Source organism: Aspergillus fumigatus, chromosome 6 (genome assembly GCF_000002655.1).
Source record: "Aspergillus fumigatus Af293 chromosome 6, whole genome shotgun sequence".
Lineage (NCBI taxonomy): Eukaryota > Fungi > Ascomycota > Eurotiomycetes > Eurotiales > Aspergillaceae > Aspergillus > Aspergillus fumigatus.
Window position 1 is genome coordinate 571,425 of NC_007199.1, and position 25,028 is coordinate 596,452.

The 25,028-nt window shown below is 49.1% G+C and overlaps 9 protein-coding genes and 1 non-coding gene across 10 annotated transcripts; 3 read left to right on the forward strand and 7 right to left on the reverse strand.

Annotated features, from left to right (window-relative positions):
- Nucleotides 1-29: 29 nt before the first annotated feature.
- On the reverse strand, nucleotides 30-1,336 carry AFUA_6G02810 (copper transporter family protein). Its single transcript, XM_742703.2, has 2 exons — nucleotides 595-1,336; nucleotides 30-533 (listed from the first exon to the last, which is right to left on the reverse strand). Exons 1-2 carry the CDS (start codon nucleotides 1,041-1,043, stop codon nucleotides 419-421), a joined length of 564 nt encoding a protein of 187 aa, XP_747796.1. The 5' UTR covers nucleotides 1,044-1,336; the 3' UTR covers nucleotides 30-418.
- Nucleotides 1,337-1,856: 520 nt separating this feature from the next.
- AFUA_6G02820 (ferric reductase family protein) lies at nucleotides 1,857-4,029 on the forward strand (the record flags this gene model as incomplete). The annotated part of the gene is made up of 2 exons (XM_742702.1): nucleotides 1,857-1,953; nucleotides 2,015-4,029. The coding sequence occupies 2 exons, from the start codon at nucleotides 1,857-1,859 to the stop codon at nucleotides 4,027-4,029; spliced, it is 2,112 nt and encodes a 703-aa protein (XP_747795.1).
- A 145-nt stretch (nucleotides 4,030-4,174) lies between these two features.
- On the forward strand, nucleotides 4,175-4,758 carry AFUA_6G02830 (uncharacterized protein; the record flags this gene model as incomplete). The annotated part of the gene is made up of 3 exons (XM_742701.1): nucleotides 4,175-4,179; nucleotides 4,292-4,343; nucleotides 4,423-4,758. The coding sequence occupies 3 exons, from the start codon at nucleotides 4,175-4,177 to the stop codon at nucleotides 4,756-4,758; spliced, it is 393 nt and encodes a 130-aa protein (XP_747794.1).
- A 262-nt stretch (nucleotides 4,759-5,020) lies between these two features.
- Nucleotides 5,021-8,654, reverse strand: AFUA_6G02840 (putative serine/threonine protein kinase). Its single transcript, XM_742700.2, has 2 exons — nucleotides 6,769-8,654; nucleotides 5,021-6,687 (listed from the first exon to the last, which is right to left on the reverse strand). Exons 1-2 carry the CDS (start codon nucleotides 7,346-7,348, stop codon nucleotides 5,333-5,335), a joined length of 1,935 nt encoding a protein of 644 aa, XP_747793.1. The 5' UTR covers nucleotides 7,349-8,654; the 3' UTR covers nucleotides 5,021-5,332.
- A 24-nt stretch (nucleotides 8,655-8,678) lies between these two features.
- Nucleotides 8,679-9,970, reverse strand: AFUA_6G02845 (cupin domain-containing protein). Its single transcript, XM_742699.2, has 4 exons — nucleotides 9,923-9,970; nucleotides 9,385-9,852; nucleotides 9,097-9,328; nucleotides 8,679-9,030 (listed from the first exon to the last, which is right to left on the reverse strand). The coding sequence occupies exons 2-4, from the start codon at nucleotides 9,480-9,482 to the stop codon at nucleotides 9,001-9,003; spliced, it is 360 nt and encodes a 119-aa protein (XP_747792.1). The 5' UTR covers nucleotides 9,483-9,852; nucleotides 9,923-9,970; the 3' UTR covers nucleotides 8,679-9,000.
- A 145-nt stretch (nucleotides 9,971-10,115) lies between these two features.
- Nucleotides 10,116-14,116, reverse strand: AFUA_6G02850 (Zn(II)2Cys6 transcription factor; the record flags this gene model as incomplete). Its single annotated transcript, XM_077804942.1, has 3 exons — nucleotides 10,116-13,578; nucleotides 13,634-13,804; nucleotides 13,945-14,116. 3 exons carry the CDS (start codon nucleotides 14,114-14,116, stop codon nucleotides 11,657-11,659), a joined length of 2,265 nt encoding a protein of 754 aa, XP_077661078.1. The 3' UTR covers nucleotides 10,116-11,656.
- A 2,460-nt stretch (nucleotides 14,117-16,576) lies between these two features.
- AFUA_6G02860 (methylisocitrate lyase ICL2) lies at nucleotides 16,577-18,983 on the forward strand. Its single transcript, XM_077804943.1, has 6 exons — nucleotides 16,577-17,111; nucleotides 17,163-17,451; nucleotides 17,512-17,924; nucleotides 17,981-18,404; nucleotides 18,461-18,714; nucleotides 18,774-18,983. The coding sequence occupies exons 1-6, from the start codon at nucleotides 16,691-16,693 to the stop codon at nucleotides 18,779-18,781; spliced, it is 1,809 nt and encodes a 602-aa protein (XP_077661079.1). The 5' UTR covers nucleotides 16,577-16,690; the 3' UTR covers nucleotides 18,782-18,983.
- A 470-nt stretch (nucleotides 18,984-19,453) lies between these two features.
- Nucleotides 19,454-21,734, reverse strand: AFUA_6G02870 (DUF3237 domain-containing protein). The gene is made up of 5 exons (XM_742696.2): nucleotides 21,248-21,734; nucleotides 20,673-21,158; nucleotides 20,295-20,615; nucleotides 19,949-20,243; nucleotides 19,454-19,898 (listed from the first exon to the last, which is right to left on the reverse strand). Exons 1-5 carry the CDS (start codon nucleotides 21,314-21,316, stop codon nucleotides 19,870-19,872), a joined length of 1,200 nt encoding a protein of 399 aa, XP_747789.1. The 5' UTR covers nucleotides 21,317-21,734; the 3' UTR covers nucleotides 19,454-19,869.
- Nucleotides 21,735-21,951: 217 nt separating this feature from the next.
- On the reverse strand, nucleotides 21,952-23,660 carry AFUA_6G02880 (uncharacterized protein; the record flags this gene model as incomplete). The annotated part of the gene is made up of 2 exons (XM_077804944.1): nucleotides 21,952-22,931; nucleotides 22,991-23,660. 2 exons carry the CDS (start codon nucleotides 23,658-23,660, stop codon nucleotides 21,952-21,954), a joined length of 1,650 nt encoding a protein of 549 aa, XP_077661080.1.
- Nucleotides 23,661-24,728: 1,068 nt separating this feature from the next.
- On the reverse strand, nucleotides 24,729-24,800 carry tR(CCU)1. Its single transcript has one exon. It is a non-coding gene (tRNA).
- Nucleotides 24,801-25,028: the final 228 nt, after the last annotated feature.

Here is a 25,028-nt window from a genome sequence, read left to right on the forward strand (position 1 = left end):
ACTTGCCGAAACCCGTTTAAGGCAAGGACTTGACGTTGGAGATTGCTTGGGGGTTTGGGCGTGGATAGGACATGTGCGAAGTTGCCATCGTCCACGTTGTATTTTCTGCAGACAGAATTGCCCAAAAGAAATACACACAGTGAGCAATTAGATAGAAATTACACGAAAGTGTTTTCATATTCGGTTCCTCCTCAGAATCTTCCCGCATAGATGAAGACACATGTAATACATTACTTGAAGAAGCGAAAGTGGTTGGTGTATCCTGTCATCCGAGTGGTAAATAGTGGGGGTTGAGATGTAAAGCAGGTAGATGATATCGAGGTCTAACCCAATGCTGATAATGTTGTATAATGATGCCGTTGAACTCCATGGCGCCGTTGCTAAATCCAGAACTCATATTAAACACATTCATATCATTCTAGTGATCGTGTTCGTTCCATTGGATGTACCGTCCCACCGCCAGCTCTCCGAGGAAAGCACCAGCAAGAACGGAGCAGAAATAACCCACATTCATTGTCATCACGGCTAACATGCTGTAAGTGAAGTTAGCCAGGAGTCACACGAGGAGAGAAAGAGAGCCCGCATCAAACATACAGTAGGTAGGACACGCCTGTAATACACAGGAATATAGCTGCCCGTGGAAGGTCGACACTGAATCTCCAGGGGATAGGCTCTCGCGAAACTCGTCGCACAACCTTTACTGATTCTTCCACGCCTTGAGCAGTTACCAAAGAAGCAACCTTCGCGTCAGGGTCTGTGTCGATACGACCGGCTTCAGATGATTTCCCCGCTATGGCGATGTAACGGCGATTGAGATGAGTCGCAAACCAGTAGTGTTCCATGGAGGCTTTGAAAGCGACTAAGCAGCGATTGATGATAGCCAGGACGACTAGGAAGATGCAGGTTCCTGCATAAGCACCGCTGGAGGACGGTGTCCATGCTGAGGAGAACAGTGGAGTGTCATGACTGTTGGTGAAGACCATAGTCATGGTCATTGATGAAGAGGAAGACATGGTCGAATGGCTCGAGTGGTCCATGTTCATGTCTGTTGTCTATGTATATTGTCCTGATTGGAATGTTTGCAAAACCCACCAGAGCGATAGGTTGCTGGTCAATCCTCGTACCGCGAGGATCGTACGTTGGTGGTGGTTAACGACTTGAGAAGTTGCAACTGAAGCAACTGAACAACAATTGATGACATGATTAACGAAAACGAGCAAACGAGCGAGCACACCAAGTTTAAAGCCGTCAATTCCGAACTGGGCCCGTCACCCTTTGGGCAGCGGGGATGTTTGAACATGTTTCTGTCGTTTTAGAAATAGTGTGGGTGGGCGGGTTGAGCACATTTTCGAAGTCAGCCCCCAATCAGCATTGAGTATTTTTGGCTGTTCCGCAACACCTAGATCTAGATTGCCCAAGATGAGCAGATTATTAGTGGGCAGCTGCTTCTCATTGATTATCTATGATTATTGCTGGACATTTTTCCGAGTTTATCTCTTGGCTCTAATTGTAGTAAGAATGCTACGCCGCCACGCATTCTTCACATTCTCACCTTGAATGCTCTGTCACTATCATGCTTGGTCTCGCAAAACTGATAATCAAAAATCCGATGAGCGAGCTTTGAGACTCTCAGGAGCAGATTAGAGTAATCTGCACGACGACTTAAGAAAGCCTAAAGAGTATAACCTCGTCCATGTTGGCTGTCATACTGATTACAACCACCGCCGCGTTTTCGAGGTGCAATGAGAAGCGAGCAGCCAGCCCCTTTTGATTGAAGGATAGGAAATCTTTCGCCGCACAGCACATATTGACTCCCTTGCTTCCGTAAACTATCTGCGCTCTTCGACACCGCAGACATGGATGGCATGTCCATGAGTGGCATGGGCCATATGTCCATGGGCGAGGGGGTGCCGGACGTATTCTACCTTCAGCGGATGTACTGGGCCGTTATCGGTAGTGCTATTGCTGCTGGAACTGTTGCCAACATACTTAATCGCTTCTTAGCGTACCAAAGGTGGGTTGCACAGTCCCTTCAAGAGGTATGAGGAACCCGGTCGCTCAACTCAGCACAGACTACGTGATTCCACTCTCACTCCATCCAAGCCGAAATCATTCTTTTTCAGCTCATATGCCACATTAACAGCTGTAGTTCGTGAAGCGAGCTATGCGACGTTGCCCCCGATAACGATTCGCGGTCGATCCTTCCACTTTGCTCCTCTGGGACCGATTGCCATCATTCTGGCCAACCTCGTAGTGGTCCTCGTTTTCTGCTTCTACAAACTGGATACGACGAATAAATGGAAATGGGAAGACGTCGGCTATCGAACTGGCTTTGTTGCCATTTCCCAGCTGCCATTGATCTTTCTGCTGGCGGGAAGACAAAACATCATTGGATTGTTTGTTGGGTTGAGCTACGAGCGCCTGAACTGGTTCCACCGTTGGATTTCTAGGACTCTATGGTTGACTGCGACTATTCACATGGGCTTCTGGTTCCGAAACTGGGCCCGATATGACTATATCACGTATCAGCTGCAGAACGACGTCCTGACACAACGAGGATTTGCTGCATGGTGCATCCTGACATTCATCGTCATCTCATCGGCGGCGCCAATTCGAAGACTGAGCTATGAACTGTTCGTCTTGCAGCATCTGGTGACGTTCGCTGGGTTCCTTGCTGCAGTCTGGCTTCATGCGCCGGCGGAGGTCAAGGCTTGGGTGTGGATTTCCATAGGATTTCTGGTGTTTGATCGGGTAGCTCGGTATGTGTGGGCAGCATATGCCAACCTGTCAATTTTCCATGCGTCGAAATCAAATCCGCATCCTCTCTGGGCGAACGTCGCAACTTTCACTCCATTACCGGGCAACGTCACTCGGATTACAGTCGAGAATCCAGGTGTTCGGTGGAAGCCCGGACAGCATGTGTTTCTCACTTGTCACTCCATCGTGCCTCTGCAGAGTCACCCATTCACCATCACTTCGATTCCGGACGACGGTAAGATGGAATTCTTTGTGCGAGCCGAAAAGGGTGGTACAAGGCGGTTCTTCCGTTACGCCTCGAAGCACCATCTTGCCCTCGGATCCGGCGAGGTTTCAACTGCCCAACGACCTCGCACGGTGTTTATCGACGGTCCATACGGCAGGATCCGGACCCTGAGGCAATTTGACAGCGTTGTTCTCCTCGCAGGCGGCATGGGAGCCACTTTTACCATTCCCCTATTGCGAGACATCGTTGCAGGGTGGAAAGCAGAATGTGCTGGAAATTCTACACGCCGCATTGCGGCGACCAAGCGAATTCGATTTGTGTGGGTCATCAAGTCCCGCGCTCAACTCAGCTGGTTCGAAACTCAGATCCAGTCTGTATTATCCGACGTCGACGAATGTCGACAGGCCCAACCTGATATGATCAGAGAACTGGAAGTGAGTATCTACATCACTTGCGATGAGAAGCTGGAGCAGCAGCCACCGAAAACCGCCTGTCTACAGCCGCCATCTTCGCCGACCGAAGCCCCGAAGGCCATTGAACCCCGCAAAGGCGAATTCTCCGAAAAGAACAACCGCATCTCCATCCAGTCCGTCTCCGCGTCAAGCTCAAGTGGACAAGATCCCGCGAGCACAAGCGGCTGCCTTCCCGGCGGAGGCTGCTGCTGCACAGCTGCGGTAGAAGACGAGGATGAAATCACCGAACACAAATGTACTTGTTCCGGAAACGCTCCGGCATCAGAATCCTCAAAACCAATCCCAACGGCTGCAGCTGAAACCGAGGAAACACGCCAACTCAAAGCATCGGCGCAGCCAGAACCTGCGCAATCCCACCACCTCAACCTTCTATCTGGCCGACCGCAGCCACGCATCATCATCCGCAAGGTCCTTGAAAAAGCAGAAGGCGAAAGCGCCGTCGTTGTATGCGGACCAGAGGGACTCTCAGACGACGTCCGCCGCAGCGTGGTGTATCTCAGCGACGAACGGGCGGTCCACAAGGGGACCGGCGCCCAGGGGATCTACCTCCACGTCGAAGCATTCGGCTGGTAGCCTTCTTTTTCATGTTCATCTTCACGATTGACGAAGCCGTAAATATATATATTGTAGATAATGTATTCAATTAAACTCCATCATGGAGGACCCGGCAGGGTATCTGTGCTTGTCGAGTAGAAGCTCGAGTATCAAGACCGCCCCCATGACGTAATCACATCACCACCACGTCCAAATTCAGCCCTCACCTCACCTTACCTCTACTATCTATCAAAACACACTACAAACACATCACAATACACAATACAAAACACATAACCAGACACGTCATCAACCCTCCAATCAAAACTTGTTTCAATATGGTCTTCCGCTTCGTACGTTTCTCCTCCCTCCTCACCCACTCAGACCATAACCCCAAGCCCAAGCACAACCATATTGACTAACAACTCACAGCCCAAATCTCTGGACCCCATAACCCTCTTCCACAGCCCCGCGCTCGCCTCCTCCAAACGCGCCCACAATATTCTCCGCCAAGCCGCGGCCGTCGCCTCCGAAACCGCAACAGAGGACCAAGCAAGTGACCACCTCGAGCACGCGAAGCGGCAGCGCGGAGAGTTCCAGCTGGAGGTGACCACGGCGCCGCCGACGCCGGACCAGCTGCGGAATATCCTCGACTATGTGGGCGCGGGCGTGAAGCCATCGGATCTGGTGCAAGGGGCGAAGGACGCGAAGGAGGCGTTGGAGTTGTTTAAGAAAGATGAGGGCAAGTTTGTGAGACCGGTGGTATGATTTTTTTTTCTTCCCGTTCTCATCTTCTTCTTTTCTCTTTGTATCCTTCGAGGTGATCAGAGAACTAACACTGGACTACGCTACGTAGACTGTTGACTGGACGCACGGAAAGGCGGTTGTCGGCGATAATGAATCGGAGATCCTGAAGATGGTGCATCAGCTGGACGTGGATTAAGCTCGGGCGGCATTACCTGAAAGTCCGACAGGAAAGAAGAGATAAATAGACGATGTTTTCAACCTGATTCATAAGCATACGCTATCGACTTTCTATGTATCATACACGCAATAATCAATACACGCACAACTCCAGTCCCATGTATCCCAGGCCCATTTGGTGGCCGATGAGTATGCATACAGAAAACCCTTTAAGAGACGCCGCAAAACCAGTTTGATCGTGGTCAATTCGAGATCCAGCTCGATGCCAGGATACGTTCATACGCGAAGAAAAGGACATTTGAATGAGGCTCATCACGTCTAGAACATGGTTCCGAACGACCCGTCGGTTGCAATCGGCTTCCGCGGCGAGCTTCGGCCAGTGGAATCCACGGCGGGTTTGCGATGACTGTCATGATTGTCAGAGATATATCTTTGCCCGTAGAATATGGTGAACATACCGGAATGTAAACCCAACAAACAATCCCTTGCTCATCTTTTCTTCTCTTTCAGCCATCTCTTCGAGCGCACGCTGTTTCTCGTGGACCTCCTTGTATTTGGCCATGTCTGCTTCGTTGCTGAAATCGTCAAAGTAGCCCGCGTCTGTTTCCGAATCCAGCTCTGGTACGAACGGTGCCTTCTGCTCGCGCAGGCGACTAAAGTCAACCTCGCTGAAATAGTCATGCGCATGGATCTCCTGGATGCTCTTGGCTCTGTTCTCTTTGGCCGCCACGAGCTTGGTGATGAGACCCCAGGTCCGCCGCGAAAGGAAATAGTTGGGGTCCTCGTATACAGGCTTCCGGAGGACCTTCTGCCAATTCTTCAGATTCTGCCACGTCTCATCAACCGTGGCCCCCGCAAAGGGCGGATATCCAGCCAAAGCTTCGAAGAGCATGCACCCCAAGCTCCAGTAGTCAACCGTAAAGTCATATTCCTCACCCTTCAGTACCTCGGGCGCCATGTAATCAGGCGAACCAACGATCGATTTGGCGTAGTTGACCTGACGCTCTCGAAGAGAACGGTATCCCTGTCGGCGCTCGGCTGCAGTTCGTTGCTCCATCGGGCGACCAAACGGAACGGGGGTATTGCCGACTTCCTCCAACTTCACACGCATGGACTCGATCTTTCCTGGGTTCAGCATGCCCGCCGCCAAGCCAAAGTCCGTTAGCTTCACATGGCCAGTTGAATCAATCAAAAAGTTCTCTGGCTTGAGGTCGCGGTGAATGTACCCCAGCGCATGGAGTGCATCGATACAGCTGAACATCTCCGCAATGTAGAATCGGGCATGGCGATTGTGCAAGACGCCAGTATTGTTGAGCAGGGTACGGAAGTCACCGCCCGGCACATACTCCATTGCGAGGTAAATCTGCTCATCATCCTGGAAAGCGTAGAGCAATTTGACGAGCCATTCACTCTTGGCCGCCGTTAAGATGTCTCTCTCCGTCAGAATGTGACGGATTTCATCCAGCTTAAATAGGAGCTTCTTGCTCATGACCTTCAACGCGCACACCTCTCGAGTATCCTTCTTTTGAGCCAGATAGACCTGTCCATAGCCACCCTGGCCGACTTGGGTCAGAATCTGGAAGTCGTGCTGACGCAGACGGGTGCGACGCTTGCGAAGATGAGCACGCTCGCGACCTAGATACTTGAGGAGGGCTGGCTCGTAATCATCGATTGGGGTCGCAGGAGGATCGGGGTAGGCGGCACGGAATTGGGAATAGCGGGTCTGGCGATTGTGAACGTAACTGAGTAGGTCAAAGTAATGGTCGAGGAAGTCTATGCAAAGCAACGAAGCATATTAGCACTGGAGACCAATCCGACATGTCTGCGCAATCGTCACTCTGGAAGTACACTTACATAGTTGAGTCACGTTGACCAATCGCTTGACTCTGGGGCTCTGTAGCTTCTCCATCTCTTCTGGTGTCAAGCCTCGCATCTGAACCTGGCGCCTCTGAAGAGTCTCCAGGTCTCTCTGCTGATATGGCTCATGCCGAGAAATTGCGGCGGCCGCGGGGTTGGGGCCTAGATCCTTGGCTACTTTAAGAGGACTCGGGGGTGTGTTTTCTTTGTTCGATCTGCGCGTGGGACTTCCTGGTGACTGGCGGATAACACTCTCGCTGAAGTCGTCCATTGCTCCTTTCGGGGGAGCAAACATAGGGTGGTTATAATGGTTAAAGGTGTTCTTGGTGGGCGAGGATGGAGTTAGTTTCATCCCTTTTTCGAAGACATTAGGTAGGTCAATGGCGCCAGGAGGCATTCTGTTCTTGCTGGGACTGCCCTGCGGGGTTTGGGCAGGAGTGGTGAAGCCATTGTCTGCGGGAGTCGAGGGGCGATCGAAAGGTTCATTGCCCGATCGGGTATGCAACAGAGGAGGGGGATTTGGAAGACGCAGACCGTGACGCTCTGGCGATTCACGAGGGGTATCGAGGGTCATCATGGCCGCAAGTGTCGCCAAGCGAGTATGAAGGCCGGAGAAAAAAGAGGTGAAAGAGGAGGGAGAGGAGTCAACCAGTACCAGAGGGAAATGTGCCCAATTGGTCTCTAGACGTGGCTAAGGCAAGAAGGGCAGGCGAGACTCCTCTGCCAATGGGGTAGACTAACGCCCAGTATGGCAGCTATCAGTCTTGGTTGGTGGGGAAGGAAGCTAACGTAGTCGGGCAGTAGTTTCTGAGGAATCTAGTCAGGAGGAGTCAAAAGAAATAGAAGAGAGAAAAGCTGCAAATGTTTCTGACGTAATAGCGTGAAGAAAGAAGCAAAGTGATGATAGACAGGAACAGTAAGGAAGAGAGTGTCGGGGGATAGAAATGAGCTACTGCCAGGGAGAGCTTCGGTCGGGAGTCAAGTGGAGGGGATAATGGCTTTGTTTCTTTTTTTTTTTTTTATTTATTATTAGTAGGGAGTCAAGAAGGATGAAGAAAAGAAGGAGGGAAGAGAGGGGAGCGACAACAAGAGTCAGACAAGGAAAACGTGATCCGCCCTTCGCCCCGGTTTCCAAAGAATCGTGAATGTCTGCTGCACCTGATTCAGCTCTCGACTCCTGCTGGTGATGCTTCAGCTGAACCACAACAGATCTCATCGGATCCTCCTCCTTCGTCGTCCCCAGGAACATGCAGGATTAACAGCCAGCCACTCATCCACCTGCTGGATTTTTCTAGCCAACGAGAAGCTTCGGAGTTGACAAGATCAGCTCGATCCGTCCCCCCTCTTCCTGTTCCAGCATAGCTGTTGCCCCAGTAACTTCCTTGTCAAGGCATAAGGCTACGATACATTTGAGGTATGGATACGATGAGCAAGATTTAGCGATTTACCCCTGCTTAAATTAAGGGGGCACGAGTTTATCGGAGCCGCTTGTGCTTGTGATTGGAGTGCTGGAGCATTTAGGATCAGAATGGATATAGCGTCTCTAGTCTCGGAGTTTTAGATCTGATGGCTTATCTGCGTGCTACGGAGCGCCAGGATCTGCCCGACATTAACAATTTGGGACGCCCTGCAAGTCATTTTCTGATTGTTGGACAAATGGGGTTGGATCCACGATGGACGAAGTCTGGATGAGATCTGATCGGATTTGGGAGCTTCGTGCGGAAGCTTGTGATGTCTCAATAGCTTTGTTTACCCTCGTCTGCCTATTCAATTATCATAATTGCCGAGACAATCACATTCGCATGCCGGTGAGAGTGCAGTTGCCATTAGACTTAGTTTCATCCAAGAATGAATGGCAATCCAACAGGTTTTACACAAAAAAATCAGCCCCTGCGACACTTGTCCTTGTTTACATGAGGTACATAGCAACATAAGCAAATTACTCATTTTAGCAGGACAGTTCCATGGTTCTGCCTCCACTAGAAACTGGACTAGTGGTGCAGCGGGATATTACATGTACCAGTGATCCCTGCAAAACATGAAGCATCCTGTCTCTCCAGAGGCTCGAGAGCCTTGAGACTGCTCCGTACGTACCTCACGATTGGGATCCTTTAGACTCCGTCGATTATTCAAGATGGTCGATGACGTGATAAATTGGTAGTTTACGCTGTCCAGGTAATTCCACCCGATCAAATAAACCTCATCTATCCATCCATCCTAGGACACCATCTAGGCACCTCCCTGTTTCCTCTGTCCAGTCTACAAAGACAGCAGTTAGTTAGCACCTATCTAAAAGGGTAGCACCACAACGAAAGAAAAACTCACATAGAACGCCAACCCATATGTTTGCGTTGTAAACGTAATCTTCGCCCCCTTGGGAAAATAAAAAACATCCCCCGGCAAAGCCGTCACCTTCTGCCCGGTTTCGTCGGCAATTTCAAATTGCCCCTCAAGGATAATCTTCATCTCATCGTAGGTGTATTCATACACCAGCGGGGTTCCTTTTTCCAGGCGGTAGAAGCCAGCCGAGATGGGCTTGTCAGGGTTCTCTTTCTCGCTTGCGGAGGAGATCATGTTAGTTTCCATGGTGGGAGAATCGGTAGATTCAAATACCTCGAGTACACATCGCCTAAGAAGGCATTCTCGTTTGCGATCAGGGGTGGCTTAAAGGTGGATTGGGCTTTGGCGTGGTATCTGAATGGGACGGTCATTTTGTATGGATAGGAGTAACGTATAGATTAGAGATGCGTTACTCTATACTGCATAGGCTGAGGTATTCAAATTGATGATGCTCAAATGGTCTAACATTGCAGTATATATAGAATCAATGCATATTTCCAAGCCATTATCCTTCAAATTGCTTCTTCCCTCTGCACTGACAGATTAGTATAGCAATGCGAACAAACGGATCCAGTTACCACACTGGGAGGCCAGCAGTAACTCTTCACCAAACCCTATATCTACCGAAGTACGATCGGATATGATTCCTCCAGTTAGTTATTCATCTGGAGGTACGGAGTTCTTCAGCGGAGATAATGCGCCAGGGTGAGCGGTCGATGGGTCGAAGGATGAGGGGTATTCCTTATCTATCAGCGTCCGTATATCACTCGAAATTCAAAATCGTCCTTGGTGTACGTATCAGTAATCGTACCTTGTCGTTGAGTGTCAAACGTATGGTAATGGGACAGCCTGAGTTACCTACCAAGGTACACTACAAGAGGTAAAACAAAAGTCATCGTACCGGAAACGAGGTACTCCGTAAGATACGGAACGGAGACCTGGACAATTTTTCCTGGATTGGTTAGTCTTTCCTCCCAAATGCCTAGGCATCTGGCGGAGCACTCCCACACCAGCATCATCCATGGAGTATATCCCTCATGAAGCAATCACCAAATGATTATCATGGCAATATGCAATCATCTCAAATGGCAGTGATGTCATCTAATCCCCTCAAACCTACAGAAAGTCCAGGGACTGTGTCCTGCCTTATCTGTCTATCTGCCTTAAGAAAACGAATCTGGGGGTGCTCAGCTGGCTTGGTTCTACCCCGCCGACAAAGATGCCCTGGGATCCAAGAACCCAAACTGAACCGACCATCCTGCATGCATCCTTGCAAATCACTTCTCCCTTAGTTAGTTATTTAGTCCTGGATCGTCTTAGTCAGACCAGCTTGTCATCAATCATCAACTAATGGCAGAACCGGAAAATGACACCATATAACACTACCTAGTTGAGACTAGTGGATGATTTGCTCAGTGGGCTGGGCGATCATAGAAAAGAGGGGACCTCCCCCCCCAACCTCCTCTTGGGAGCCTCTTGTATTTCATATTCTTACCCATCCGACTGACCAATACTCTGGTAGAAGAACGACCGCCCTATGTCGGAATCCCAGAGTCCCTCGACCGAGAATAAATGCAATCTTCAGCGTTAGCGACAAGAAGTGACAGTTGAGGAGATATCTCCTGCAGCCATTTTCGGTGCCTCTATAGTCCGCTTCAGTGACCATCCGGAGGCCAGATGTTATATATGTCAACAGGTTCGTGGAATGAATACTGCTTGAATCACTATAAGAGCTAAGTCATTTCCGCTGTAGAGAAATCCAATTTAATCCTGCTTATAAATCAGAGCCGGGTCTTCTTTCACATTTCGCATCTTGGTAGGAAAGGAACGTGAACAAATTGTCCCGTGCTTGTTTAGCCCATGCGCCAACCCATTGCATAAGCAAATCCGGAGCGGCTGTTCAAAAGTCCTTTGTTCCCTAAGCGACATCTTCGAAGAGACGATCCCAACCTGAACCCTCTTATGGTTGCCCCAACGCAATCAAAGCACCAAAACAAGGCCAAGTCCGTATAGAACTCAGTACATGAACCGCAAGCAAGCCGTTGCAACCACCTCTGAACGCCATGCTAATCAAGTAGAAGGAAAGTCCGTAACCCAACCGCAACTTGACATCAATTCCCAAGTCCATCCTACCGCAGCCGAACCACCAATCATTGACGATCAACAAGTATATACCTGTCTCTTTCGTCGAAATGTCGACTGTCAAGATTACCAGCGACGTTGCGTCATATCTGGCTTTACTCCGATCGTATCTAGCCAGCGATGACATCGCTTCAGCTCGACTTGAGGACAAAGAAAATCAAGGCCACTCAAAATCAGGCCAGCTGCCTGCAACATTACAACAGCCCCAAAAGCCACGAGAATGCAGGCCATATGAACAAGTCCGAGTCAAGGGCTCTACTGCAAACAAAAATCTGTCCCAGCTTCGGTAGATAACCGCGCCCACCAATTTTTACATCTTGTTATTTCCTTTATCCCAAAAACACTGCAAGAAAAACAGTCCGATTCAGCTCAGGTACCGAAGAATGGAGTACAATGCAAACGGTCAAACGGAACAAGATAAAGACTCACCTTCCCATCCCCATTCTTGCATGACACTGACCCAATGTAATCTGCCTCTGACTGTCTTCTCGAATTCGATGTTTTCCAATGGCGATACAGCCGAGCTTCTTCGAGTGCCTACGAATGGGGGTCTAGACGACACTGCTAAGTCGGAAGGGATGGCGGGACTGCTCATGAATTGTTCTCTCGTTCCCTGGGATCTTAACCCCGGTCCGCCTTTGCTCTGCCGACTAGAACTGCTGAGCACACGCTCCTGGCGTCGTTGCTTCTCTGCCTCGATGGCATCACGGCGAGACCAAACTTCCTGGACTACTTCAATACATCGATCGATGGACCCTATCATGAGACGGGATTGGATTGCCCTCCATCGAGTCAAAACCCACTGGCGATCCTCTCCTGGTTCGGCCTCGCATCCAGCTGCTATCAGAGGAAACATCTGAACGATTATCGTTCGGGAACCCGGAGGAACAGTAGCTAGCAGTATCAATACACGCTTGGCCAAATCACTAGCTGGTTCTGAGGGCATTTCTGGCACTGCTTGATGAAGATACAATAAAGTAGCCCAGCGATAGGCGTGCGCCGTCTGGATACTGTGCTGTACTTCGGATGTTGGATCCTCCGGCGGCACAAACCACTCCGGTGGTTCCCATTGCTCGATAAGTCGTTTTAGCTCGATAGCCCGAGAGACAAGAGAAATTGAATTCGATTCCATATTCCGAACCCGTTGGATCAGTCTGGCGACCTGGTTGATGAGTGGAAAGAGTGTAGTGGCGCAGCCCATCAAAGGGTCAATCTCATGAACTGCATCCCGGGGCAGCTGGAAGATGGAGAAGTTCATATCCTGATCTCCATCGTCGTCTCGAGAGGTTAAGCGTGCGATTGCGTCCATATACAACCAGGTGTTGTATAGAAACCGGATTCGCTCGATGTCGTTTGCATCCCGAGCCTTGGACTTCAGGACCTGCAATACGAGTGCCTTGGCCCCACGTACATGCTGGATACAGTTCCTGGTGTTCTGGTCCCATGTGTCTGCGAATGCCAGCGCCAAGCTCGTAGCTAAGGCAGCATCTGTCCGCATGTTCTGTATATCTTGGACCATGTAAGTAATGCTTCTTCTCATATGATCAACGCCGTGCATTCTCAGACCCGGATTGTCCTTGCTTGAATGGAAAGCCGTCATAGAGAATATCGCATGGTACAAGGCTGGAGTCTCTCCGGCGAGAGGCCATATCAGAGTCCTCCAAGGGTTTTCGTTTAACCCATCCTTGACAGACAAGATCCCGCAAGTGAACCTGTCAAACTGCAGTGCTAACATTTCGGGACTGGCAATATCGAAATTGGGCTCCTTGGTTAGCATAGCAGGGGTATTCGATGTCTCGGACGGCGCCCCGCCATCTGAAACTCCTACCAGCCACGGATCAATAGGCTTGTCAGACTGGCGGGCAATTTCTTCGATTTTATCATTGTCCTCTTCAAGGAGTGCTGCAAAGCTCAAGTTGCCCGGTCGAAGAGTGTTCTGTGATGCCAGCCCCAGTGGCCTCCGCATTGGGCTCGTATGGATATCCAGAGCTGAGGGTACAATATCGGAGAGCTGTGGAGATTGTTCCGGCGGCGAACTATTTGTGAATAATGGCGTGAGGAGTTCATCCTCTGCATTACTGAAATCCAGAAACCGAGCTATGCCACTGTTCCAGGATGTGAGGTTTTCCTGGGTCAATGCAAGGGGTGAGTCAGTGGAAGGCGAAATGCCTGACTGGAGTGTATGAATGAGTGCAGCATCATTCGAATCCAGAGAGGATGCTGTCGGTGTGGGCGATCGAGGGCTAACCGGCCAAGGCTGACGATCCTTGCCCGCCTGCACTGAATGACTGGCCCTCCTTTCTTTGCCTGATCTGGCTGGATCACCTGAGAGATTTTAGTGGTGGCTACAAATGCAGGCCTTGAAGACCTGTACACTTACTCTTCCTGGCTTGAATAGAAGAAATCCTGCTGATCACGTTGGTTTCTTCGAATGGACGCCATTTAAAGTCTTTTTTGTAGCCTCCACACTCCACGTTGCGCTTCTTGCATTGGAGACAGGTCGGCTTCGACTCGTCACATTTTAGTCTCTTTGCCTTGCAGGTAATGCAGCCTAATGAACGGTGAAAAGGAAATGGAGTCAGCGCTCTGCGCAATTCTTTTCGCTGGATGTAAGTGAGCGCGAGTGAGCGGTTTACGCCGATCCGACATCGAGACTTGGGTTCTTTGACAGTTAATAGAAGTGAACTTTACCGTTTCGACTTTTAGATTGCTTGGGCTTGTCAGTGACAACCCCTTTTGTAGTTCGATTCGGAGATGCGCTTCCTTTTATAGAAGAGACCGAATCAAAGGTCCCGGCAGACGAAGAAATGGTAGGAGTAGTGTCTAGAATTGTCGTAGGCGATGGGATTTTGATGTCGTCCATACCGCTCTGGGTAATGACAATAGGGGCTTGACGATATAGAGCCTCCCATCCACTGGAGGAGACAGAAACTCAAATAAGAAAGCGGGACAAGAATGAGATGGGGGCGGGAATAACGATGGATTATGATTCCAGAGTAGGCGACAAAAGCAATAGATAAGCCATAACATCCGTATCTATCAAATCGAAAGGAGGACCGGAGAGCAGCCTGCGGTCACTTGAAAACCGATAGATAAACTACGGCGTTGAGAGAGACCGAGCCGTGAGGAGAAACGTATCCATATGATAAGGATTGCACTAAACATGCAGATTGCGGGGGCGACTACTGGAGTGAGGTTGAGGACACAGATTCGGCGATCAGACTCGATAAGCCGCTGTTTGACTGGACACAGGCTACAATCGGTAACCTTCTGTTACAAATAGACAGGCTTCACGGTAGAGCTGAAGCTATTGAAGTAACTCCATTCAGTCTGTTGCTCATTGTGAAGCTCAGAAAGAAACAATCAACTCCCTCTGCATCATTGGGCCAGCACAACGGGGCCAGTCACTTCCTAGACGAAGATGTGGAATCCTTGCCGCGATATGACAAGACCCAATCATCTTGAAAGAGATAGTACAAAGGAGAGCGCCACTCGGAGGGCGAAGAAGGTTGAGGTATGACAGCAAGTCCAAGTCCGAAGAGTTGGAGATGATCAACTGTTCGAGAGTGGCTCGTGTAAGGTAATCCCTGGACTCTCATTCGATGCTGGCTTCCCTTCGCCAGTTGCTAATAGGATATTACACTTTTACCCCTCATGATATCCTTAAGTAACTTGGGTTTTAAGACACGACTCCGCACTTGTCACACGGCTGGTGTCATAGAAGAGCTGCTCGGATAGAAAGATTATTTCTTTTTGTGTTGAACATTAACAAGAGTCGTATTCCCTCGATTTTCAACAAACTTTATCTCTTCTTATCCGCCATATTTGAGAAGGCTGGATACAATTACTAGCTAGCAGATCATGAACGGAAACATCTCTGTCGCTGACGAGTATGGATCAAGCCCAATTCTTGAAGTGCCTTTAGACATAACACTCTCTTATTTCTTTTCTCCAATTACAGTCCGCTGGACTGAATGATTTGGGAGTGAAGACTGACAAGTATAAATGACTCTCAAAAACAATCCGTTATCTATCATTCACTCAAAACTCAAATCAAATAACAGTGAATGAAGTATCAAGCACTCAGCGGAGTATATATAAGCTGTCGTTCCTTCAGAATATGGCATCTTCCACACCAGTGGTAACAGTCAGCAATATAGCCAAAGACGCAGTCTGCGCAGTAGAGTCTCGTTCCCTGGAGTCCTTGACCTGCCGGATTGTCAGATCTGTGACCCAGAGCACTATAAACATGTCTGTGACCAGTTGATCGAACCACGAAGGCATGGGTGTCTACTCGCGGGGATTATTATCGCAGCCTCTATGACGAGGAGCCCTTTCATATTGTCTTTCATACTCACGATTTAGGAGACTCGTTGTGGCACCTGGCCTGAAGTCCGAACGCATGGTTGCCATCATATATGCTCAGAAGCATATCTCACGCCGGAAGTCAATCGATGATATTGTGACGTACCATCACTCGATCAAGGTAAGAACAGCCAATGGTGGAATTCCTTCCAGGCGATTTCCTCTCTGCGGCAACGTGCTGAAAGGTACCCAGCTCATACCTTGATCCCTGCATGACTTGCTCCGACTTATTGATCAGGTTTAAATATGGTCAAGGAGCTTCGCAAAGTGCAAAGGCTTTCTCAGTTGTGGCAAAACGCATTGCAGGAATGTCAACGGTGCGCCATTATATCGTACTGTAATGCGGTGAGTACCAATGCAACCGCCTCATGAGGACTTGCGTAACAAATGATTATATCATAGATTTGCCGGATGGACAATCAGAAGAGGGGACATGACAAGTACCGCAAGATCATCTGGGACAGACGCATCAAAGAAACGTGGGTGTTAGATTGGCAGCAGTTCGGGAGCTTCCTGGCGTTTCCCTGTGCAGTCAATGAGCCTGACATCTGGATGGCGATGAAGCACACTTCTTCAGAACGCGTCAGAGCACATCGACCTCTAATGGGGGGAAGCATATGTCAGGGGGCTTTGTATACTGAACTCAGTGCTGGTGGTCAAGGTGCAAAGATAATTCGGGTTACAGCTTCCTGTGAAGGGTTGCCTTGATCGCTATCCACTTGAGAAGCTTTTGTGTACTCAAGGTAAATTCATTGGCCATGCTTGAAGAGACCTTATCAACCTAAATCCAAGGACCTGTTGGCTTAAAAGTCTCGTCATTATTAAGAACAACCTGCGAAATGCGGAAAGAGGAAGACAAATAGGCGACATCGGGCCGCGGGGAATCCGCTATAGGGCGGGCCCCCAAACCGAGGTTGGCAGATCGGTCCAATGGCGAGGGACGCTGGCAATCTCTCCCAAAAGGCTTAAGCTCCCCAGGTCTTCCCCATACCACCACCTTTCGCCTATCCATCATTTAATCCTTTCTCTTGTTTCCCCCTCATGCTCATACCGGAAATCTAATTAGGACAAGATGTTTCGCTCAGTTCCTCGTCGGATTCCTCGACGTCTCCCTACTCTCTCTTCGACTGCCGGCAGTCCATCTCATCTCGCCTTGCGTTCATTCACATGCGGTTACCCGCGGATGTCATCATCTCCGCTGCCGACCGTTGAGCCCCCGGTTTCGACGACCTTGCCATCAGACTCATTTCAGTTGCTGTCAACAGCTGAGAAGTCCGGGAGTGCGGAGGATGCACTTTATGAGCAACAAATCAAAGATGTGGAGGCATGGTGGAAATCCCCGCGGTTCGAGGGTATCAAGAGACCCTACTCGGCCGCGGACGTTGTCAGCAAACGTGGCACTTTGCAGCAGACATATCCGAGCTCTTTAATGGCTCGCAAGCTATTCAATCTGCTAAATGAGAGAGCGGCAGAGGGAAAGCCGGTTCATACCAGTATGTAGGACCTTTATCTGGATCCTTGGTCAAAGTCTAATGCGGGCAAAGTGGGCGCAATCGATCCAGTACAAATGACACAGCAAGCTCCAAACCAGGAGGTGCTGTATATCTCAGGATGGGCGTGCTCCTCCCTGTTGACTACAACGAATGAGGTTTCTCCGGACTTTGGCGACTACCCTTACAATACCGTTCCCAATCAGGTACAGAGATTGTTCAAGGCGCAACAGATGCATGATCGCAAGCAATGGGATGCCAGAAGAAAAATGACCCCGGAACAGCGAAAGTCGACCCCTTATGTTGACTACATGAGACCGATTGTTGCGGATGGCGATACCGGGTGCGCTTCATCACCATGCTGCATTTCAAGATCCACAAACTGACAACCTCTATTCTACAGACATGGCGGTCTTTCCGCGGTCCTCAAATTGGCCAAGCTTTTTGCGGAGAACGGTGCTGCAGCTGTTCACTTCGAAGATCAGCTGCATGGCGGCAAGAAGTGCGGTCATCTCGCAGGGAAAGTCCTTGTGCCTATTGGAGAACACATCAACAGACTGGTCGCCGCTCGTTTCCAATGGGACATGATGGGGGTCGAGAATCTGGTGATTGCTCGAACAGATTCCGAGAGTGGAAAGTTGATTAGCAGCGCCATTGATGTACGTGATCACGAGTTCATCCTCGGTGTTGCGGAGGAGGTCGAGCCTTTAGCCGAGACCCTACAAGCAATGGAGCGCGAAGGTGCTGCTCCTGCAGAGATCGATGCATTTGAGCTGGACTGGGTCAAGAAGCACAAGCTTGTCACTTTCGATGAAGGTATATTGATCCTCATTAGCTTAGATTTGCAAGATTAGAAGCTAACAATGGGTCAGCTGTCGACGCACATCTTGAAGCCGAAGGAGCGCCCCAGTCGGTCCGTGACGCATACAAGAAGAAGGTCCAAGAGAACCCTGACCTGTCTATCTCGCGTCGCCGAGCTCTGGCGAGCGACTACACAAAGAAACCCGTTGTCTGGTCTTGCGACAGTCCCAGGACCAGGGAGGGGTTCTACCACTACCGTGCCGGCTTTCCGGCAGCGACAAAGCGAGCCAAGGAATTTGCCCCTTACGCGGACCTCTTGTGGGTTGAAACTGGCGACCCCAATGTCGAGAAGGCTGGAAAACTAGCAAGCGATGTTCGCGCCGCATACCCCGGGAAGAAATTGGTCTATAACCTTAGCCCGTCATTCAACTGGATGGGTCAGGGCTTTGACGAGGCGTCTCTCAAGTCTTTTGTCTGGGATCTCGCCAAGCATGGGTGAGCTGAAGAGCCATAATTTCTTCATGTGCGGCTGAAACTGACATTTGTAATAGCTTTGTCCTCCAACTTATCTCCCTTGCCGGTCTGCACAGCAACGCCACGATCACGACCGAGCTTTCACGCGCCTTCAAGGATGAGGGAATGCTCGCTTACGTGCGACTGATCCAGTCCCGCGAGAAGGAACTCGGGGTCGAGGTCCTCACCCACCAGAAATGGAGCGGTGCACCATACATGGACGGCATCTTAGGCGCCATCCAGAGCGGCAGTAGCAGCAGCAAGAGCATGGGAGAGGGAAACACTGAGAAGGGTAAGCTGTCTATCCACTTCGACTTGCTAGCAATAAATGCTAACAATCCAAAATTACAGGCTTCTAAGCAAATCCCCCGTCATGGCCGGATTATAATAATGCCAAGCGTCTTGCTTGACAGGTGTAGAGATAAAAAAAAATCCCCATAGTTCACCAGAGTTGTCTAGAGAGTGCCCTCAATTTCAACGATTATTACCATCATCCAAAATTCTACAGGACACCACGAACCCTTTCACTGTTTGGTCTCAATCTATCATCGTAAAGTACAGTAGAAATACATAATTGATCCTGCCTCAGGTACTATTCCTATCGACAATTAGAAGTAAACCCCGAGGCTGAATTAAGCTCATAATTAAAAACCGGGCTAGCATGTTTTCCTACGGAGTACGCAGTTACGGAGTTAATGGGTCAGGTACCGAGTACCTGGGAGACCATAATGGTTTCCATTATTTCCATTAGTGTGTACCCCGTACTTCCGTACATCGGTCTAGAACTGAGGTAAAGGAACCTAAAGCAATGATACCTGTCAACATCCCACCTCAGGTAAACAGCCTAGTAATTTACTGGGTACCTTACTGACAGGATAATACATTCAGCACCGTTGAATGCGTATAGTGACTCATACATAAAGCAACAGTATTTGTGTACTGCCAGTCATGTTTGAATTTTGGCGTTGTTCCGTGTCCTTGCATGCAGTCAGGGTTTGGATTGTGTTGACTCCGGATTTCAATACTCCCTACGTCACGAAAGAAAATATTGGGTAAGATCCAGTTTTAGATGTAAAGATACAGAAAATCCTCGTTTCTCTGTAGAGGCGAAGGAGACAACAGACGAAATCGACTTGTACCGGTCTGGCAATCTGCGACAAATGAAGAATAGAGACTAGCGTACATGGGGAAGGAAATCGACGGACGCAGGAAGATACACCAGACAATAGTGCGGTCGAGACGAGGCAATGCAGTGCCCATGCCAAAAGAACCCAGTATGGAATCCATCAACGTGAGGCGAGACACTATCACGTCGGTTGAGGATAGTGGACTAGCCTATAGCATTACAAAGAAAAAGATGATAAACAAGACCGATATTTTCCCATCACCAGAGAAAAAAAAAACTACGCTCAATAAACAGACGGAACAGATTTGTTTGAGTTCGGATCTAGTTGACGCGGAATGCATCGAAGATAACTATAGGTTGTTAGCATGACTCCGTAAACTACAAGAGTATCTCGACCGACCTTCATGGCCCCTGCGGCAACCACTGGCAACCCACATGAGAGTGTTCAGGAAAGCATAACGCTCATCTCCAGTTTCCATGGAAAGATTAAGGCGATACTTGTAGGTGTTGGGATTGATTGTGTCCGCAATATTAGGGTCGTTGACCTTATCCAGAACGTCTTTGGCGCCTGTCAGCCATCCTTCAGTCTTGACAATGATGAAGGCTGGTGGATCATCTGCGGTCTGGAGCACATAGTTCGACCGCATGTGGGTAACAGACTCCTTGGTCACGATCTGCGAGTCCTGTCCTCCGGGCTACAAAGAGCATTAGCACCGCTTTGCAAAAAAAGAAGGAGGAGTGCTCACCAAAACAATGCCTTTGCCCCATCGGCCCGCCCATTGACCACCAATAAATGTTACCCAATCTCTCTGACCCCAGATACTCGGACCGACAACAACTTTCGGGTTCATCTTGATGCTCATACGGAAGTCCAATTCCAGAGTAGGAGCGGGAATTTGCAGAGACCGAGCGATATCACCTTCAGGGAATGTATGCAAGAGGTTATTGGCAGGGATCGAGTCTTTCATGACACTAAGGTAGGTGGGGCATTCCAGGAGGTGCTGGCGCTGTCTGCTGGTGTTCTTCGCGCGAACCTGCTGGCAATAGATGCATTGCACGGACAAACACTGCTTGAATTAGCATCCATCCGTTTTAGTTTAGGTCCGATCAATCCATTCGCTTACCTTGTCTTCCTCCTTCGCACGAAACTCGACAAATGCAGCATGAACGTCATCTAGAGGAGGAGCTGGGAGATTTGAAGTGGAGGCCTTGGTCTTCGACTTGGGGGTGGCGCGAGTCGGTTGATGGGAGCTAGTAGCAGATGCAGGTCCGGTGGGAGGGCCGGGAGTCGGCAATGCGGCGCGTCCTTGCATGTTCTGCAGCGGAGTTTGCATCGAGGTAGCATGTGGGTTGACGCCGTTCGTCATCATAGGTCCGTTAGGAGTCGGAAGTGCAGCTGTGCCAGGCCCTCCTGGGCCAGCGCCAGGTGCCGTGGCAGCAGCACCATTCGGAGTTGCGGAATATCCATTTGCACCACCGATGCCGTTGGGCGCAGTTTGTGCTGTCTGATTCTGACCGCGAAGTCCGGGACACTCAAGCAGGTGCTGCTTCTGGCGCGATGTATTCTTTGCGCGAATTTGCTGGCAATAGATGCACTGGACTGAAAGACACTATAGAACAACCAAGCAAACAAGGTGTTTTGTTAGTGACAACAGTGAAGCGGGTGGTTGAAATATTACGGGAAATACAAGTCACGCACCTTATCGTCTTCCTTGGCGCGGAACTCGACGAACGCGGCGTGAACTTCCTGATCGACAGTACGACCCATGTTCAAGGTGAAATAAAGAAGAAAAGTTGATGAAATCCAGAATCACAGAGACAGCAAGAGATGACCAAAGATGAAGAATAGGTCTCAGCTGATGGTAAGGTGAGGAAGTCGTCGACGATGAGAGGGAGCAGACTCGGGGTGAGCGAGGGAGAAAAAGGAAAGAGTTTCGGTTTGACAGGCAGAACACGAGACAAGACGAGACGGGGACAAGACAAGACAGTGGCGGTTAACTTACGCGAGCTCGTCAGGACAGAACCTTACCTCAAGCGTAATTTTCATACTGGCCCAGAAGTTACTGCCAATTGTTACTCGACATTGGTCGGTCATCTTACACCCGTAAATACCCCTAATAATTCATTCTCTAGCCTTATTATTCGACCCTCATGGTAGCCCATTCTCTGCAATCTTCCTGTTGCTCGTATCGTTGCCTGGTGGACGTCCTGGCATATCTGTGACTAAGGCTCCCCCTCACCGCTCCGCGTTGAGGGTGAGCCACAGCGAAACCACCAACCACACCGAATCCACCATTTTTCGATAGAAATCATGATTTTGATGCCATACTAGGGGTTATCTATATAAAAAAAATTACTATTCTCATCTACTGCCTTTGCTAATCCATTTGATACCATATTCTCTTATGTAGATGCTAGTGGTGGGGGCTTACCATGCACTTTCTCCCATTGCGTTTGTAAACGTCTCTCTTGCGCGGCAGCATCTTTGGCCTTCCTTGAAGCAATTGATCGATTTGCATCACGTAATGTCAATATACCAGACTGGCTAAGCGGCTTAACCTGCCGCTTAGTATATTGACGCCGTAGGGGGGCCTGCGCGGCCCTTATTCGACCAATAGTTTCATTTGCTATAGCCAGGTGCTCAGCGGCGATTCGGTTATGTTCAAATATCCGTTCAAGATTTCGCTGCAGCTTTGGTGTAAGCAGATCTGCATGCTTAGATAGCTTTGCCTGGTTCTTCTTAAGGGCCTGAATCGTCCGCGGAGGTGAGATATCAATACTAGATGAAGATGGCGGCCGAGATGGCGGCTGAGAGGGTGGCGTAGAGGGAGTCATCTTATCAAGATCAGGCGCGTAGATATCCGGAATTCCTTCCCATAGTAAGATAGCAAGATCGTCAGCTATCTTACTATTGACTGGCCAGATTCCACGATCTTTGAAGGCCTCACGGATGATCCTTTGGTTGAAAGCCTTCTCTCGTACTGGTCCAATCATGTGTAAGAATTCTGACTTCCCTACAGGCTCACCAGCCCAGTAAGATAGCTCATTATTCATACGACGAAAGTGTTGCTTATAGCTTAAGAATGGCTTACCATCCAAAGGCTGGCAAAGATGTGTCGTATGAGGAAGGAATCCAAAGGGAATAACGCCATTATCTTCGCAAAGTTGCAAGAATTCGACAGTGAGATGAGAGCCATGGCCATCAAATATAAGTATCCGTTTCTCCCCCTTCTTTGTACGCTCGTTTGTTGCATTGATAAAGCTTTGAAGCCATTGAACGGCTAGTTCATCTGATATCCAGCCATTAGGAGACGTCGCTATCGTAGTATCTGGTGGTAAGGCCTCGCTCTCATTGAACCAAGATTCCATGAAGATTCCGTTGCCTTTAGGAAGCGAGCATAGATTAGTATTTAAAGGAAGGGAAGAATCATTAGGAACTTACCTTTAAAGATAAACCAGGGATCCATCTGCCATCCATCTGCAGCTACACATTCAATAGCTGTAATATTCTCTCCTCTTTCGGATTCGGCAAGATCAGGCACTTTTGAACCTTTTGAACTGATTACCTTCCTAGATTTGCCTTCGCCAGGCTGGAAGCCGCATTCATCAAAGTTGTATACCAACCGCGCTGGTGTATCCTTTTTAACCACCCCTGCAAGCTGATTATACCAATGTGTCAGTAAACCTGCATCCTCAGCCTGGATACGCTTGAATTCCTTTATCTTTTGCTTCGCTGGGCCTAGATTAAGGTGTTCTGGAAGTCGTTTCTCAAAGCGATATGCCCACATCTTGCTAACCTGCCTAGATTCCCCTGCGCGTCGAAGTGCCTGATTTGCATACTCTTCTAGTAGCTTGGGCGTCACTGGCATATTCCGATCACGCATACAGACTATCCACTGGATTAAGGCCTCCTCCTGGTATCCCTTAAGGGCTCTATTAACTGGTTTGTTGGCTAGTCGAGGATGCACATGCTTCTTGACGCGATCACGTAGGGTCGCATAAGGAACACCATATTCACGCGCAATCTTGGAGATATTTGGCTTTTTTTGGGCCTGAGCGGCCTCGCAGGCCTCGAGGAGGTAAGATTCATCAATTTTAGAAGATTTAGGCATGTTGGATGGTTGGAATAGCTTCAAATAGTCAAAATATCGAAAAATGGTGGATTCGGTGTGGTTGGTGGTTTCGCTGTGGCTCACCCTCAACGCGGAGCGGTGAGGGGGAGCCTTAGTCACAGATATTGGGAGCCTTTAGAGCAGAAAGTCTAAAACTGTCACGCGGTCGAATGATCCAGCCATAGAAACAAGGTAGTGGAACACAATGTTATTTTCCTTGGTCGCTTTCCGGCTGGTTCTTTTGACTTCGCTGATTGTAATATCCACGATTATCAAATACGATTTCATATTCCATATCGCTGCTCTAGTAGTATTCTAGACAGGTTAAGTAACTAAATGTTGGTAACCAGTATGGAACTCTGTACTGCCATAATACTGCGTATCAGGGCTTACCTTAGCAAGAGCCTCATGTACCCGTAACGCGGATCTAAATAATGATGGCTGTTGCTACGCATATATTCCTCAAATTCCCTATGTATCACGACTCTATTTAATCATGGCATGATGCCATCTCGATCGAGGGGAAGATAAAGATGATATATACATTGAGCCAAATTTCGAAGTGATATTTCGACCAGTTCTCCTCTGAAAGCCGTTGACACCAACACCTCACTCGCGCATTGCCTCGGAGGGGGAGGGGTCGACAGCATTCATAGGACAATACTATACCTCGTAGGGTCTCAAGTCATAAATTCCTTCACCACATATTGAATGCTTGAAGATTGAGGAGGACTGATGCTCGTCCTGGCGATCTGTTGATGATGTATTGCCATTACTGAACACATCTAATACGTAGTGGGTATACAGGCTTGAAACATGCCAGGTGTTTTTACGACCTGAAAATACCTGTGACACTACATCTCCATACCCGTCATCATCAAGATATATATACTGCCGTATATACGCGGTCTAAACGAATGTTCATACTGTAGAAGATGGTACTCTGAGGTGATCTTCCGTCCATATGGCGAATTGTTTTAGACGGAAACGACTAGATTCGCATTCAGTGATCAAATCAAATATGAGATTCTCTCAAGTAAAAGAGAGAGGAAAAAGAGGTAAAAAATTCGACCGACGCAGGGATCGAACCTGCAATCTTTGCTTTAGGAGAGCAACGCCTTACCATTAGGCCAGCCGGCCAGTAAGCTCAACGGGAACTTCACAGTAGATTATATCTAGCAATACTTTGTCCAGGACCTTACCGTGGAAGTGCACCACCCTCGAGTGAACGCAATTAATTAACACCAATTGGTTATGTTGACGAAGTCCAGCGACTTAGTTGCTTCAATCAGCGATCAAATATAGAGCCGAAGGTTGGACGGATTATTTCGATATTCCGAATCCTTGCACTGCCGGGCTTAGTGCTAT